The 17,352-nt window shown below is 38.8% G+C and overlaps 1 protein-coding gene across 9 annotated transcripts in view; it reads right to left on the minus strand.

Moving 5' to 3' along the window:
- Positions 1–17,352, minus strand: part of LOC117982754 (protein O-mannosyl-transferase TMTC1-like) — a 186,241-nt gene that overhangs the window by 14,695 nt on the left and 154,194 nt on the right. For all 9 annotated transcript variants that reach the window (XM_069499273.1, XM_069499272.1, XM_069499271.1 and 6 more), the window contains exons 5-8: positions 9,144–9,217; positions 7,153–7,287; positions 6,755–6,925; positions 6,226–6,415 (exon numbers count right to left, since the gene is read on the minus strand). In XM_069499273.1, the coding sequence (XP_069355374.1) occupies positions 6,226–6,415; positions 6,755–6,925; positions 7,153–7,287; positions 9,144–9,217 (570 nt within the window). The remainder of the gene's footprint in view (positions 1–6,225; positions 6,416–6,754; positions 6,926–7,152; positions 7,288–9,143; positions 9,218–17,352) is intronic.

Consider the following 17,352-nt stretch of genomic DNA (forward strand, 5'->3'; position numbering starts at 1 on the left):
TTCGGTTATAAACTGCATAGCAGTATTGATACCACATTTTCAGTGGCAAATGGAGACAAACTTGATTGCATGGGTTATATGTTTATTCCGATTACTTATAATTCCGTAACTCACATAATAAAATTTTTTGTAGTACCCTCTATAATAGCGGATGTTATTTTTGGCTGTGACTTTTGGAAAACATTTCAGTTAGCCCCTGGCATTTTTGATAATTTAGAATTAATTAAGGCACCTTCTCAATTTTACAATATTTGTGCGATTGATAATGAACAAATTCATACCATCACTTCTTTTGAAAACTTATCATCTCAACAGAAAGAATTAGCCCAGTCTGTAGTAAATAAATTTTTAGATATTTCTTCAACGAAAATTGGATTGGGTAGAACAAAATTAATTGAACATGTTATTGACACCGGTGATGCCTTGCCAATAAAAATAAAACAATATCCACTTTCTCCCGAAAAGAAGGAAGCTTTAAGTAAAGAGTTAGATAGGATGCTGGAAATGGACGTAGTTACTCCGAGTGAAAGCCCTTGGAATAACCCAGCAATTTTAGTGAAAAAGGCAAATGGAGACTGGAGATTTTGCCTAGATTGCAGGAAATTAAATTCAGTGACAAAGGGGGATTCATACTCAATACCGTACATTCCACAAATTCTAGATAGCTTGAAAGAGGCAAGGTTTTTATCATCGATTGATTTAAGTTCAAGTTTCTGGCAAATTCCGTTAGCTAACGACTCTCAGGAAAAAACCAGTTTTACAGTTCCTGGTAGAGGGTTATTCAAATTTAAAGTCATGCCGTTTGGCCTATGCGGTGCACCAGCACGACAGCAGAGGTTAATGGACCAGTTATTTAATCAAAATTTTTGTAGTGATATTGAAAATGGAATAGTATTTTGTTATATAGATGATATTGTTATTTGTTCTGCTGATTTTGAAACCCATTTAATTTTATTAAACAGAGTTCTGGATAAACTAAAAATGGCTCAACTATCCATAAATTTTGATAAATGTAATTTTTTTCGAAACTCTTTGAAATATTTAGGGTATATAGTGGATGAATTTGGTTTACGCACAGATCCTGGAAAAGTTGCCGCAGTTTTGAACTTTCCGACCCCAAAAACTGCACAGGAGGTAAAGATTTTCCTAGGCACTTGTTCTTGGTACAGGCGCTTTATTAGGAATTTTTCAACCATCGCTGCACCACTCAATAGACTAACGAGTAAAGGAAAGAACGCACCTAAATTTGAGTGGAGCGAACAGGCAGAGGTAGCATTTAATACATTGAAGAATGCGTTGGTAACCGCACCTGTTCTTGCGGTACCGAATTTTGAAAAACCATTCAAAATACATTGTGATGCTTCTGCATATGGTGTTGGCGGTATGCTAACGCAAGAAACCGATGGTTGCGATCATCCCATTGCGTATGTCAGTAGGAGCCTAAATAAAAACGAAAGGAATTACAGCGCGACGGAACGCGAGGCTCTAGCTGTGATTTTTGCAGTGGAGAAATTTCAGGCTTATTTTGGTTCCAAGCCAGTCACAATTATCACAGACCATGCATCCCTAAAGTGGTTCTTAAATTTAGAAAATCCCTCAGGACGACTCGCCAGATGGGGTTGTAGATTATCACAGTATAATTTTGTTATCGAACATAGGAAGGGTTGTGATAATGTAGTTCCGGATACCTTGTCGAGACTCATACACGTAGATGTAGTTGGTGATCGTAATGATAACTCTAGTCAACAAGTTTTGGTAGATGACTGGTATGACAAAACATTTAATGGCTGTAAAATCAATCCAGCAAATTTTCCGAATTTTAGTATTTTGAACGATAAACTATATCGTTACAGTAAATGTAAATACCAGCTTCTCAGTGAGTTCGACTGGAAAGAGGTAGTCCACAAGAACGACATCCTTAGAATTATGCAACAAAACCATGCAGACGCAACTGCAGGTCATTTTGGTGTGTTCAAAACTCATCGCAGATTATCCCTCAGATATTTTTGGCGTGGTATGTATAAGGACGTGGTTGAGTACGTTAAGAATTGTGATACTTGCTCTGCGTATAAACACACGACATCAGCCACTCCAGGTCTGCTTGGGAAGCCTAAAGTCTGCGAGAGACCTTTTCAGGTCATTTCGGCTGATTTAGTCGGACCTTTGCCTAGGTCTAAATCAGGATTTACATTTCTTTTTGTGGTGACGTGTTGTTTTTCGAAATATACAATGTTGTTTCCGTTACGGCGTGCCACAGGTGCCGCTGTTGTTAAAGCGCTAGAGAATTTTGTATTTTTGAACCATAGTGTTCCAGAGACTGTGATTGTGGACAATGGGTCCCAATTTACAGGATCTGAATTCCGTAATCTCATTAAGCGTTATAATATTCCGAAATTACACTACACACCACTGTACACTCCGCAAGTTAACCTTGTTGAGAGGTACAATAAGGTTGTTATGACTGCTGTAGCCGCTTTTGTGAAAGATAACCACAGGTCCTGGGACGAAAACCTGTACAAGGTCCAGTTCGCCATAAACAGTGCGGTTAATGAATCCACTGGATTCTCCCCGTTCTTCCTTGTCCACGCTAGAGAACCGGTTTTAAATGGTTCCTTCTATAAGGACACGGATAAGGAGTACGAGGCCGGAATTCCAAGGGAGGAATACGCAGGAAAGTTTGGATCTTTGGAGGACATATTTGGTCAGGTTAGGAGAAATTTGTTTCAGGCTCATGCAGAGTATGCAACGCATTACAACTTAAGGCGTAGGTCTGCAAGCTATTCTGTTGGGGATATAGTGTGGAAAAAGACCTATCCACAAAGCGACGCTACAAATTTTTTCGCAGCTAAGCTGGCACCTAAGTATGAAAAGTGCAGGGTTGTCAAGGTTTTGTCACCTTTGGTTTATGAACTAGTTAGAGTAGCTGACAACCACCCAATAGGCACTTGGCATATTAAGGATATTAAGAAGTAGATATTTGCCATTACTTAGTTTGGTCTAAACTGTTTGAATATTTAAGTTATCAATATTCAATTAGGAATTTGTATGAGTGTAGTGATGTTCTGAATTAACAGTTACATTACCATGGTTCAGTTGAGGATGAATGTAGTGGATGTATGTAGGGATGAATATGTGATGATTGGAATGCTTGTGGTAGACCAACCGGTAGAGAAAGTAAAAATGCAAATATCGTACTTTGGGGATAACGAAAAGGGGGGGTTTTGTGTTTTGTTTTCGTTTTCCTTCTAGATAATGGATCATTTCTGTTATTTTTCCGATTCTGTTCCGAGATCTATTTTCTAGGAGAGTTATTTCGTTTTTTTTTTTCTCATATTCCGATTTTGATTCGGTTTTATTTTTCCGAATGGGATAGAGAACGGTTGCCATATCAGATGGACCCGTTCACAACCAGTTTTTCCGTATTTGTTGAGTAACAAATATTAAGATGGTAGTTTAAAAGAGTGAACCACCGTAGGCCTAGACGCATTCTATCAGTCAGCTGAAGAATGATGCCAAGATGTTTCCACTCAAGTGTCTTAGACACCATGAAGTTTTTTTGTATATATTCTTTTTAGAAGTTAGGGTTGTGTAGTTAAGTATAATGTATAAAACCTTACACTGTTTTCAGTATATTTATTTTGTTAGACAATTTTCCTTGTTAGTAGTAGATGTGCGTTCACGCGTAACTTCTGTGTTTTTTTTGTTTGTTTCAGGCAAATTGTTAGTAGTTGTTGGATGACGCTGAGGGCAGCGTGGTTCAACCTGTTGAACCTTTTCGTAGGAGGGGAAGTATTGTGACGTTGTAAATTTTGAACTACTAACTAGCGTTTCGCTTTTAATAAAAATCAATTTTGTTCAAAGTATGTTGGTGCCACCTAGCATCAAGGTGCAGAACTACGCGTGGGTCGATGTTCAGAGTTCATTCGAGCCACAATAGATGGCGTTTGCTTCGTTGTCAATTGTCGTAAAAATAAAACAAAATAATTAAATAAAACCATAATATCATTTGTTTATTGTTAAGTCATTAACAAAACGGTTCTTATAATATATCCTTAGGTTCCGCAAATATTCAAAAATGAATTGGCTTCATGATCAAACTAAATGAGAGCGGCCACACTCGGGTTGCGTCTGGCAACACCGATTGGTGAGATTTAGAATTTTTCTGGAGTCAACATGTGAAGACGAATTTTTTCGTTCCAGGAAAATCTCACTCCTTTTCGCCCATGGCTTCGCCTGGGAAAATACAATAGTTATAAATTTAGTCATCCTAACGTATTTCAATGTTTCATCAATTATGGTGAGTGAAAAATCAAGTAATGTGGATTCGACAAAATGGCGGTTTGGTTAGAGAAAATCCTAATTTCATGATTTCCCTTTCAGTTCCAGTTATTTTACCTTCCCAAATAAATGAGGATAATGGGTTGTGGGTGGACTCCAGAAAACCATTGGTGGCCAGGAGTTCAATAGGTGAGTTGTGTTTGATCGGGAAAATTCCACGTGTCGAAATTTTCACACAGCACAAATTATAATCTTGTTTTCTTTGTTGCAGGGTTTCCGTTTGCGTTTCCGTTTGCGTTTCCGTTTTTAGTTTTCGGTTTTCCGTTTTTCGCTTTCGTTTTCCGTATTTATTTCTTTTGCACATTCACGTTGGCAACTTAATTCTATGGATAAGACTTGGTGAAAATCTTTGTAATGAAACATTTCGGTTGTGAAGAATCAAGTTAAATCGAGTTTTGGGAGCTTGGCCGATGCCGTCCAGCTACCTTGCAGTCTTCGCACCTACAAGTAAGCAAATGTTTGTATCCTGGAACAGTTTAGTGAACCTTCTTAGTGTATGTGTACAGTAAGAACCCTGTCTTTACTACTGAGCTTTTATTTTGAAACAATTTTATGAATTTTACTGTGTCATTGTCTATTCCATGCCAATGGCATCTTAAATTTAAAACATAGATTTTATGTACTATCTACCTAAGGCATTCTAATGTATCTAAATTAAGTCTTGGCATTAAGCTAGAATAACTAAGCATTATTAGCCATCATTATGTATTAAGCGACCCCGGTAAAAGTTACATTAAAAACAATTTTGCCTAACATCTAGCAAATTTCATTTATAACACCTCATATACATTACAAGGGAGTCGACGGCTAGCTTCTATTCTTTACTAGGTAGATAGATCAAGTAAGTAAAATTATTTTTTTTTCCTCTAATCTTTGTAAGGTGGTAGATTATTCCGTATCCGGGTATATTTCTATTCCGCCCAATTTACCACCCTTACACTAGCTGGAGGGGGGGGGGGGGGGGCTTCTAATGGTTAGCTTCTGATGATTACCTACTAAAACAAGTGATAAGGTCGCCCTTTGTTTTTTAAGTGTATCCTGTATTCTTACTCTCTGTAATTTTAGTAACAATAAAGTTGTTTTAAATTAAATTAAATTAAATTAAAACCCTCTTGGTGGCCATTGGAGAGTGTGCCTAACAATTTTGACATGGTTCCTCCTTTTCCTTTCTAGTCTCGTACCGACAAACATTGCTAAGGTCTGCATCCGTACGTAGGCGAAATTCAATAGCTCAACCGGTATAGGAGTGGACTGAAAACCGAAAGGTCGACGGTTCAAACCCCGCCCGTTGCACTATTGTCGTACCTACTCCTAGCACAAGCCTGACGCTTAATTGGAGAGGAAAGGGGAATATTAGTCATTTAACAGGGCTAATATTCTTTATAAAAAAAAAAAAAATGGACACGTACGAAACGATAGGAAACGAAACGCCCTTCCAGCATCAGTTTTCCCTTCCAATTTTAATCGGTACCTTCAAGTCTAGAGTGAATAGGCATCTTCTAGGCAAGCGCGCTCCCTCTTAGGCTGCACTTGCCAGCAGGTCTGATTGCAGCCAGGCATCTAAATATATAAAAGGAAAAGGTGACTGACTTACTGACTGATCTATGAACGCACAGCTGAAACTACTGGACGGATTGGGCTGAAATTTGGAATGCAGATAGCTATGACGTAGGCATCTGCTAAAAAGGGATTTTTGAAAATTCAACCCCTAAGGAAGTGAAATAGGCGGTTGAAAATGTAGTTCACGCGGACGAAGTCGCGAGTATAAGCTAGTTAGTCTATAATTAACCGGGATAACCTAACCAGGTCTAAATGGTAATGTGTGATACAGCTTTAAAAAATAAACGTTTTTCTTTCTTTCTTTCTTTCTATAAATTATAAAAAAACCTCTAAATCCATCAAGCAGCGGTAGGAGAGCGCAAGGAGCGCGATCAACGCGGCGCAAGTGACCAGGTTCCTGGGGTCCCAGCCGCTGGTGATGAGGGGTACGGAGCCCATCTGCCAGTCGTGGCTCAGCGGCCACGGGCACAGCAGCAGCCACCAGTTGAACGCTGCCAGGTAGCAGAACGTCATTATCCTGGAATTCACAAAAATACCAAAAATAACTTCGATAATTTTAATTATCGAAGTTATTTTTGTAATTATTTATTATTTTAACTAGATATTACCCGCGATTTCGTCTGCGTGAATTTAGGTTTTTAAATCCCGTGGGAACTCTTTGATTTTCCGGGGCAAAAATTAGCCTATGTCCTTCCCCGGGATGTAAGCTAACTCTGCACCAAATTTCATCGAAATCAGTTAAACTGTTGGGCTGTGAAAAGCTGGCAGATAGACAAACAGACAGATAGATAGACAGATAGACACACTTTCGCATTTATGATATTAGTATGGATATGGACATGGAAGTATGGATTACCTGATAGCGAATGAAGGATGGAAGGCAGGTGGGTTGTCCTGCGGCGAGAAGGCAGGCAAAGACCCTTGCAACAAGGCCAGTCGGCCTACAGCCAGCAGCATGAGAACTAGCAGGCCTTTGGCGACCCTGCCCCATACACTGTCGCTTTTCCAGCGGCATTTCACTGGAGACCTGGAATTCATACAAAAATTACTGACATAGAATATGGTAACTGCCACATTTGGCACATCTGGTCATATTAGGACGCAACGATAAATCCAAAAAAATACGGTTACACATAACTGCGAAAAGTTACAGGTGCGTGCCCGGAATCAAACCCTGACCTCCTATCAGGAGGTGGACGTCCGTCCTAACAACTAGGCTATCACAGCTTGTGGTAGAATACGGAATCAAAATACCTGTTCATGGAGTTCCAGCTCCTGTAGACGTCAAAGGCCAGGTTGAACAGCAGCGCGGTGAGCCCAGTCTCCTTGGCCAGCATGCTCAGACCTGCCAGCACCACGCTCGACCATACTCGTCTCCTGCCGGATGACCTGGAACCATTACGATTAACACTTTATTACTACAAAACGTTTATTCAAAGTAGGTAAAAACACTACGGTTTTTGACAGTCAGTTTGCATTTGTAAGATGATGATTTATAGTGGTGATAGTTTTTACGCGAACTTAAAACTAAAGCTATAGAAAATAGTTTCATATTTGTGCCTTTTGGGGTGGAGACCATGGGTTCGTGGGGCGAGGATGCTAGATCCTTTTTTAAGGACCTTTCATCCCGTCTCGCGGAATCCACGGGGGACCGGAGGGCTGGCAGTTACCTCGGTCAGCATATCAGTCTGGCCATTCAACGAGGTAACGCTGCCAGCGTTCGCAGCACCCTGCCTCGTTGCGGTGGTTTAGATGATATTTTCGATTTGTAATTTTTATGTTCTAGAATAAGTTTGGTATTTTTATACAATTCAACTTACATTAAATTTAGAATTAAATTTTTTGACACATTTTAAACTAAAGCTACGAAATTTTTTGTGAACACATTTTAATTACAGCGCTATCTATATGTAATTTGATAAATTAATTTTTATTTATCTCAGTTTCAGTTCTTGAGAGAATCCTAGTTTATTTTCGAGGAATCATAAGATCATAATAAGGAGAACAGGGAAATGGATGACATGAGTCTAATGAAAAGACATGTAGAAACAAACACCATGAACGACTATTTCTTCCAATATTTTCTGGGAACAATTTCTTTCAATGCCTACATAACTTTCCCATACAAACTCGGTATATTGCTTGGAATTCGGAAACAAGATAGAAGGCTCGACTTTCTAACACAATTATAGGAAATTCGTAACCTTTCGGCGAGGCGTAATATGCTCCCACAACTTTGGGGCACATTCAACATCCTTAACATTCTTTGCAAAGTTCCGAGTTTGCGAGACAAGGGACGAAGTGTAACAATATTAAGGAAGGAACGGTACAAACTATTTGTACAATAGAAGCCTATGTAAGGCTTCTTCAAGATGTCAAGGGACTAGGTACTTAGCCCACATAGCCTAGTGTGCTGATTGGCAGGTTTATACGAAGGGTTATGTAAATTAGGTTACGACACTCTATTTTATTTAACGGCATTACGAACCAGTGGTAAATTAAACTAGTTGACGATTCAAAAGCACTTGTAAAAGTTTACTTGAATAAAAATCTATTCTATTCTATTTCTTTGAGTAAATATCTTCTTCTAAACATAAATAAGGAAAAGGTGACTGACTGACTGACTAATTGATCTATCAACGCACAGCTCCACTGGACGGATCGGGCGGAAATTTGGCACGCAGATAGCTATTATGACCAGCCCAGAATGAAGAAGAAGAATAGCTATTATGACGTAGACATCCGCTAAGACAGGATTTTTGGAAATTAAACCCCTAAGGGGGTGAAATAGGGGTCTGAAATTAGTGTAGTACACGAGGACGAAGTCGCGAGAATAAGCTAGTTATACCTATATAAAATTCAAAGTCCTGACTGACTGACTGACTGACATATACTTCAACGTACAACCTAAACCACTGGTCTAGAGATATGAAATTTGGAGAGGTGTGTTCGTTGTTAAGAGTAGGTAACAGTGGCGTGCAGCTCATAGAAGCATAAACGCACAGTTTACCCTCATTGTAATAAATTAATTTGCTTATTTTTTATTATAACCTGCCGTAAAATAAGTTCATACCTAAATGCATACCCTGACTTGAACTCTTGTGCACGCCTCTGGTAGGTAACTATCTACTTTTACGAGAACGATGAAAACGTTTTTCTTACACAATCGGGGGGCTGTTGCGTGTGACCGTGGCCATAGTGATAGATGTTACGTTTTAGCGATAGACTTATTTGTCTCAGCTTACCCATGATAAAGAAGCAGTGAAGACAGGAAGAACACGCACGCCAGCACGTCGGCGCGACCCACCACTCCCGCCACCTGCAACAACGGAAACCAACTTAAATTTCTTTTTGTTTCGCCGACTACAAAAACGAGATTTATAACATAAGCTAGCTTATGCTCGCGACTTCGTCCGCGTGGACTACACAAGATTCAAACCCCTATGGTTTGAATCTTATGTGAAAAATGAAAAAATATTTATTTACCATAGATCAATCAATTATAAGTTATAACATTGTGTTATGGTACTCACACTAGGTAGTCCTGTGTCGTGGGTACCTAATAGAATTAACAATAAACAATTTAACCGGTAAATTGACGCTCGGTTTACTAGTCTACGTTCACTTAATTAAGGTAGGTATTATCTAAGATTAAAAATAAGGTTACAGTGCAAGCTATGTTAAGATTAATTATATACATTATTGTGTTAAGTATAGATTATTATCTAAATAGTGTGATTATTACAATATAAATGTACTTAGTCCACGCGGACGAAGTCGCGAGCATAAGCTAGTTTAATAATATGTGGGGTTTAATAGGGGTAAAATAAGGGTTTGGTGTCGGATGAAGTCACGGGCATAAACTAGTTATAAAATAAAGCTGCAGGTAAACTCTTGTTATATAAAATACAAAGTCATAATCCGGCGCGCCGCAGGGCATTGTTATAAACTACATTAGAGCAGTAATTACGCACTAGATGGCGCACTAGTTCAGCCAGACCAACGCAGAATAGCTCGGGTATTGTGCTGAACATTATAATTCTAAAAAAAAAGTTATAAAATAGCTTATTAATAATAGATAATAAGAAAATAAATTTTGCATGCCCACTGTGTGGCGGATAGTAACGGATGGAGGAGGGAGTGGACAGAAACCTAAAACACAATAATCTTGCCCATAAAAAAACAACAATCTGAAAACATGGCGACGCAACAAAAAAGTCTAATTTAAAATTCATTAGCGCGATGTAATGCGCCCGGGCCTGCGGGAGGTTATTTAGAGATGAATTTGGGCAATAAAGGAAATAAGGCTTTATAGCATCGCAGGCAGTGTTTTGTGCAAATAGAAGCCTGCATTGCTAATGGGTTTGCGCAGAAGAACGGCGCTGTTTGAAGCGATTATCTCGATCCTAATGCAGTTAGGCTGTAACTACTCGGCCGGAGCCGACGATGCGGGCTTTTTAAATGTATTATTAGTAGATTGAAGAAAAGTATGGGATAGGAAGAATATAATGTAGGTTCCTCATGATGATTTCATCCATCGTTAAAGCAAGTGATATGAATTGCTTAAATTGCACATAACTCCGTAAAGTTAGAGTTGCTTGCCCGGGATCTAACTCCCGACCTTTTTGTTTACTTTCAGACACAATGTATATTAAAACTAGCTAATTATACATGTTGTATATTCATACACATTGTATATTAAAACTAGTTTATGCGCGCGAGTTGTCCGCGTGAACTACACAACGAACCCCTATTTTACCTCCTTAGGGGTTGAATTTTTAAAAATCGTTTCTTAGCGGATGTCTACGTTATAATAGCTGTCTGCATGCAAAATTTCAGCCTGATCCGTTCAGTAGTTTGAGCTGTGCGTTGATAGATCAGTCAGACAGCTTTTCCCTTTATATACCTACACTACATAATATTATATACCATAGATGAATTGAACTGACTTTAAATACGAAGTCCAAAATATATCTTACAATTATAAATTAGAGGGTAGGTAGGTACAAATTAGCTTTGGTTTATACTATGTTAGCTGAAAGACAGATAATAAATTCTTTCAATATAGTTGGTTGGGCGATGAGTGCCAAATAATGACCACCAAAGCGACAGTTGTCGCGGCGATAAGGTGCACTCGGTGCCATCAATTAGGACATTCGGGCGTTAATTGTCGGAGGCTCGTCACCCGGCCCTTTTGTCGGCGATCAATTATCGTGTTTTAACGAGGCCGGCGAGTGTCGCCTGGAGGCTGAGTGGAGCTGTAATTGCTACAATGACGATAATTACAATCTGTCCAAACCGCCAGGGTGAGTTAAACGTACAAACTTCTTGCCCTATTTATAGACTACAAAACTAGATGGACTTCATCCACATTGATTTAAGTTTTTAAAATTACTAAGGGAAGTCATCGATTTTCCGGGATAAAAAGTAACCTATAGATGCAAAGTTAAACGGATGGGCAGTGAAAAACTAACAGACAGACTGATACACTTTCACATTTATAATGTTATAGTATGGATTTTATATACCTACTCATCTACTTTAAAGTTGTGAATTTTTAGATGAAATAAATTAATCTAATTATATAAAAGGAAAAGGTGACTGACTGACTGACTGACTGAATGACTGACTGACTGACTGACTGATCTATCAACGCACAGCTCAAACTACTGGACGGATCGGGCTGAAATTTGGCATGCAGATAGCTATTATGACGTAGGCATCCGTAAGAAAGGATTTTTGAAAATTCAACTCCTAAGGGGGTGAAATAGGGTTTTGAAATTTTGTAGTCCACGCGGACGAAGTCGCGAGCATAAGCTAGTTATTCATAAGTCCAAATAAAGTTTACAATTTTTTATAACATAAATATCTTTATTTTAGAACTTAGCATTTTTAATTACAGAACACTAATGTATCTTTGGTTTATATTTAGGTGAAAAACTGATACAATAATTTTATTATGACTACGTAGTTGGTTGGGCGAACTGTACGGTGCCCAATAATGACCACCAAAGCGACAGTTGTCGCGGCGATAAGGTGCACTCGGTGCCATCTATTAGGACATTCGGGCGTTAATTTTCAAGACAAAAGTTATTATTACCCCGCGCCTTGCCCGGGTAAGGAGGCTACGCCTCGAGGCCCGTACCCCCGCTTGGCCTCCGGTCAACCGGAGAAGACCCTGTCGTCGTCGTTATTATTATGCTAAGCTCGTCCTTACTGTGTCAATTCATCAGTGTGCTTTTATCAGCCGCAAAACTGCAAAAACCTTTACTGCTCAAGTATTAGAGGCGCCGGGACAACCTAACCCGTAGGTTTATCTGGTAATGCTTTAACAATAAACGTAGGTATTATCTGTCTTTCTTTCTTACAACATTAAATACTCGTGTATGAGTTTCTCAAAATCAGTGACACGCTGTCCTGGGTAGGAAATCAATGCCATTTCTATTACAGTACTTACAACTGTGTGGTACAAGTCAAATGTTATTATTATGTGCCTCTAAGCTCGTATTTATAGTCGCAATTCATCAGTGTGCGAAGTTTATCCTGTGCGAACTGTAAACAAGATTAGGAAGTTCATCGTCGCCCGAACTGTACGTTAATTAACAACGTCTGAACGTTTATTGTTTTTAGCGCTTCGGGTCGCGAGATCAGAGCGCTGTTTTAGGCGCTATCTCCACGAGCGAGAGTATCGCGGCGATAATCTCGCCGTGCCACCAAATTGTCCATGGCTCACTAGAAATTGATGGTCAGAGTTTTCTCGTACGATGCCGTAAGCGATGAATTTTTTGCGTTGCGTCAACGCATCGCATTGCGATACGGCATTGTCATTGCGATGCGATGTCGCACCGCAGTGTTGTGGCCTCGCCCTATGGGCAAACGCGATAGTAGGTATCTCCACAGGGTAACACGACGAGTGGCTGGACGAGTATTATAACGTCACTGGCTCGTCGCGTCTCGCAGCGATACCATTGAGTCTCGCGACGATACTGCCGAGTCTCGCGGCGATACCGCTATGTCACACCACAGTTGAAAGGCTCAACGAGGCGTTGCAGTCACGTCACGCGGCGTACCGTTGCGAGTCGCGACGGCATGCTGGTGGAATTATCATTGTACAAGTCCCGCAAATTGCTATTGTGCTGGAACCATGTCTCATTAACATCGAAATGACATCATTTTGACGTCACCCAAAATAAAAATATAGGTACCATCAGCTCGAAACTTCAGTCTAGTGCTGACGTCACTAAAATGGCGGCCTCGCGCATTAGTAATTTGTGGGACTTATACCGCGGATATTATCCGACGAGTAGGTCGGAATCGTTGCGATTCTCTCATCCGTGGAAATAGCGCCTTAGGGCTCCTCTAGATTAAAATCAAACATGCGGTTTTGAGTTGCTATTTGTGTTGCTGAGTTGTCCCGTTTCGACTTCTGTTGTTTACGTACGGGTATATTCAAACGGCGACTTCGTGTTTAAATTATATTGTGCCAAACAGCAAACCAGAGAGAACCCTTAAAATTTACATATTCATTGAATTTTAATTAATACTGATTTTAAATGTTGTATAAAAGCAGGCGTTACTTTGCGGAAGTCCATGATATACAATGAACCAAAAGCTTAATTTGCTATAATCCGCTGAATCAGATCAAATCTGTATGGTGCAACACCATATAGAGCTTTTGGTACATTGTGTTAGAAATCGTGTTATTATCAGTGCCCTTATTTTAAATGCGAAAGTGTGTTTGTTTGTTGGTTTGATAGTTTGTTGGTTTGTCCTTCAATGACGTCGCAACGGTGCAACGGATTGACGTGAGTTTTTGCATGGGTATAGATAAAGTCCTGGAGAGTGATATAGGCTACTTTTTATCTCGGAAATCAAAGAGTTCCCACGGGATTTTTAAAAAACCTAATTCCACGCGGACGAAGTCGCGGGCATCAGCTAGTTTAGTATAATTTGTATGCGTTGAATACTATACCCATAATTAAAGTGGACGCAATTTAAAAAGTAAAAGATTCTAAATACCGAATTAAAATATGGAAAGGCCAGTTCAATTTTAAGATTATCTTTTCTTTTGAAACGGCAGTAGTTTTGAATTGCAAGACCAAGATAAATAGAGGGTACAAACAGTCAATGTGAACTATTGGAAGGCAATATTCTTAAAGTTTTCCTATTAGCCGTCTGATTGCAGGCTTGTCTGGCTCTCGGTTTAATTTGAAAAGTTGCCACCGTTATGCAATTTATATGGGAACTTGAACGAGTAGTCTTCATTTTTCACTTGATTGCTATCATGGTCTGATAACTATTTATGGTCGGGGTGCAGTAAAATGTTAAACTCCTATGATGCTGAGAAAACGAAAAAATAGAAAAAGAATATAACTTTATTCAAGTAAACTTTTACAAGTGCTTATGAATTGTCAAATAATTTAATAAACCACTGGTTCGGAATGCTGTTCCTACCGAGAAGAACCAGCAAAAAAACTCAGCGGTTGCTCTTTTCAAATGTTCAATTTACAATAATATTATGCCATACTGTACAAGAAATTACAGCCCCGCGCGTTGCTGGAGCGAGTCAAAATTAAGCTTCTCATAGATTTTTTAAACTTGTGTAAAGAAGGGCAAGTCTAAAAATATTATCTGTAAATATTATCTTATCTTGATACGAATAACTACACTTTGCTATTTATTTATGGCACTGTCAAATTGATAACTTTATTACATTTTGCTTTTGATAAATTAATCATAATAATGTGGCTAATTCCGTTGTACACAATCTCTAAACTAAACTAAAATGGCACGTCTAAATCTATTGCTATCCCTTTCATAGTGTTGCTTGCGGAAAAGGATAGCACTAGATTTAGCCCTGTCAATTTAGTTTTGTTTAGAGATTCTGTACAAGAGAATCAGCCCCATTATTATCTTTAATCTTTTACAGAACGATCAACTTTAAGTTTTGATTGATTTTTATTTTATGTCATGGCAATTATCTCACTTACTTCATTCATTAAATCATTTGAATTACAGATCAGAACCTAGAATTTCGATTCAAATAAATTAATTTTGACTACCAAGTACCATAATGCCGCTGCTTTTAAATTATCCACTTAATTGCGATCACGTGGCAGTTCCCTTAACGTTGGTAGGTACATTTAGTTTTACATTCGTAGTGGCTTATTTTATTGGAACCGGTCGTAGACCAACGCAAGCGTCCTGTAAAATGGCACCGGTCTTACCGCAACAATGGTCTTGTAATGGAATAAAAACAATCAATTCTTCTGAGCAAATTGGTCATTTTTAGGGTTCCGTACCTCAAAAGGAAAAAGGGAACCCTTATAGGATCACTTTGTTGTCTGTCTGTCTGTCAGTCAAGAAACCTACAATCCGATCTAGAATCATGAATTTTGGCAGGTAGGTAGGTCTTATAGCTGACATGAGGAGAAAAATCTGAAAACCGTGAATTTGTGGTTACATTACATAAAAAAAAATTAATTGTGGTCATAAACTAATAATTAGTATTTTCGAAGTAAGATAACTCTATTAAGTGGGGTATCATAATATGAACGGTCTTCACCTGTGCATTCTAAAACAGATTTTTATTTATTTTTATGCATCATAGTTTTTGAATTATTGTGCAAAATGTCGAAAAAATACGACTGTAGTACGGAACGGTTGCGCGAGCCTGACTCGCACTTGGCCGGTTTTTTAATCAAAACTTCCACACGCAATACCAGACCTCGCAAACTGATCCAGTGGCTGCCTGCAACTCGTATGACGTTCATCTGTTAACCTAGTGAAAGAGATCTACTCGTACCAAGTTACCAATACTGTTTTTTAAAGCCGTTTCAGTGTCTTGCAAGTTGGAACCTCAAACTCGTTGGATTCTTCGAGCTTCTTTGCGTCGTACCTACCGGTACAATATTTTCTAAAGCTCGCGGGACACTTGAGCGTTTTTCATTTTACGCGCAAAAAAGGCTAATCTGAAATTGCGGTATCACACATGCGTACAAGCGTAGACGCGCTTAGATATAAGCTCTTATGCATGAAATCTGCGAAAGATGCCACTCTATGTTGCTACTCAATGATTGACCTGATAGAAAGATTCGATTTATTGAAGCTAAGTATGAGCACGTATGCCAAAACGAGCGTAAAATGCGATAAAAAGTCAGTAGTGTAACTAAAATGAAAGTCAAAGTCATTTATTCAAAACTGGATGATGCCCGCAACTTCGTCCGCGTGGATTTAGGTTTTTTAATATCCCGTGGGAACTCCTTGATTTTTCGGTATAAAACAAAACAAAAGTAGTAGTCTATGTCCTTCCCCGGGATGCAAGCTTCTCTATACCAAATTTCGTTAAAATCGGTTGAACAGATGGGCCGTGAAAGGCTAGCAGACAGACAGAAAGACTAACAGACGGACACACTATCTCATCATCAATCATCAATCAATACTTATAATAAAACTGTAACAGGTCAAATTCTGTACATTGAAGATATTTTGAAATTTTTTTTTCGAGGGCACTCTATAATCGATACTGAACCCAAAACTGTAATTTTTTTCATTTGTCTGTCTGTCTGTCTGTCTGTCTGTATCACGGCCGCGCATCACGCTGAAACTACTGAATGGATTCCAATGAAACGGTACGATTTGAGGTCATACTATGAGGAAGAATATAGGATACTTTTTATCCCGAAATTCAGCATGGTTCCCGTAAGAGAGGGGACGAAAGTTAAAATGTATACTGTGTTGTAATTCATTAACGCGTCGTCCGATTTCATTCATTCTTTTTTTGTTAGAAAGGGGATATTTTAAAGATTGTTCCGTAAATATTTCAAGGTCATCGGTTTTTAACCGACTGTCAAAAAGGAGGTGGTTCTTTTTTCTACATCGATTTTTTCGAGGTTTCTGGACCGATTTGCAATTTTTTTTTAAATCAACAAAAAAAGTTTACGTCGTGGTCACATAAAAAATTCTGGATTCAACTTCTTAATCCTGATGCTGCAGGGTTACTGCCCGCCTGGGTTATCAAGATTCAGGAAGTGTTCATAGTGAATTCATATTGTAGGTACCAAGCAACGACAACAATCCCGAAAAAATCAAAGAGTTCCCGCGGAATTTTAAAAAACGTAAATCCACGCGGACGAAGTCGCAGGAATCAGCTAGTTTATAATATGAGTATGGATAGGTATCGTATCTAAACTAGCGGCACGCTATGATGGCCGGTTTGACGTTTGTCCGCTCATGAAGTTCCGTATTAATTGATAACGACTTTGAAGGAAATAATTGTATTACTTTATTGACGATAGTGATGTGCAGAGATTCATAAATTTTATCGAATGTAGTTTTAGGTTTAGGACTCAAAATTTATTTATTAAATTGATTTCTTAAATGTATACAAGTGTAGAAAAATCAGTTTGCACCATTTAAGGGGTGAATGTACTTGTGAATATGAACAATTTTCAC

The sequence above is a fragment of the Maniola hyperantus genome, chromosome 6, assembly GCF_902806685.2.
Source record: "Maniola hyperantus chromosome 6, iAphHyp1.2, whole genome shotgun sequence".
Lineage (NCBI taxonomy): Eukaryota > Metazoa > Arthropoda > Insecta > Lepidoptera > Nymphalidae > Maniola > Maniola hyperantus.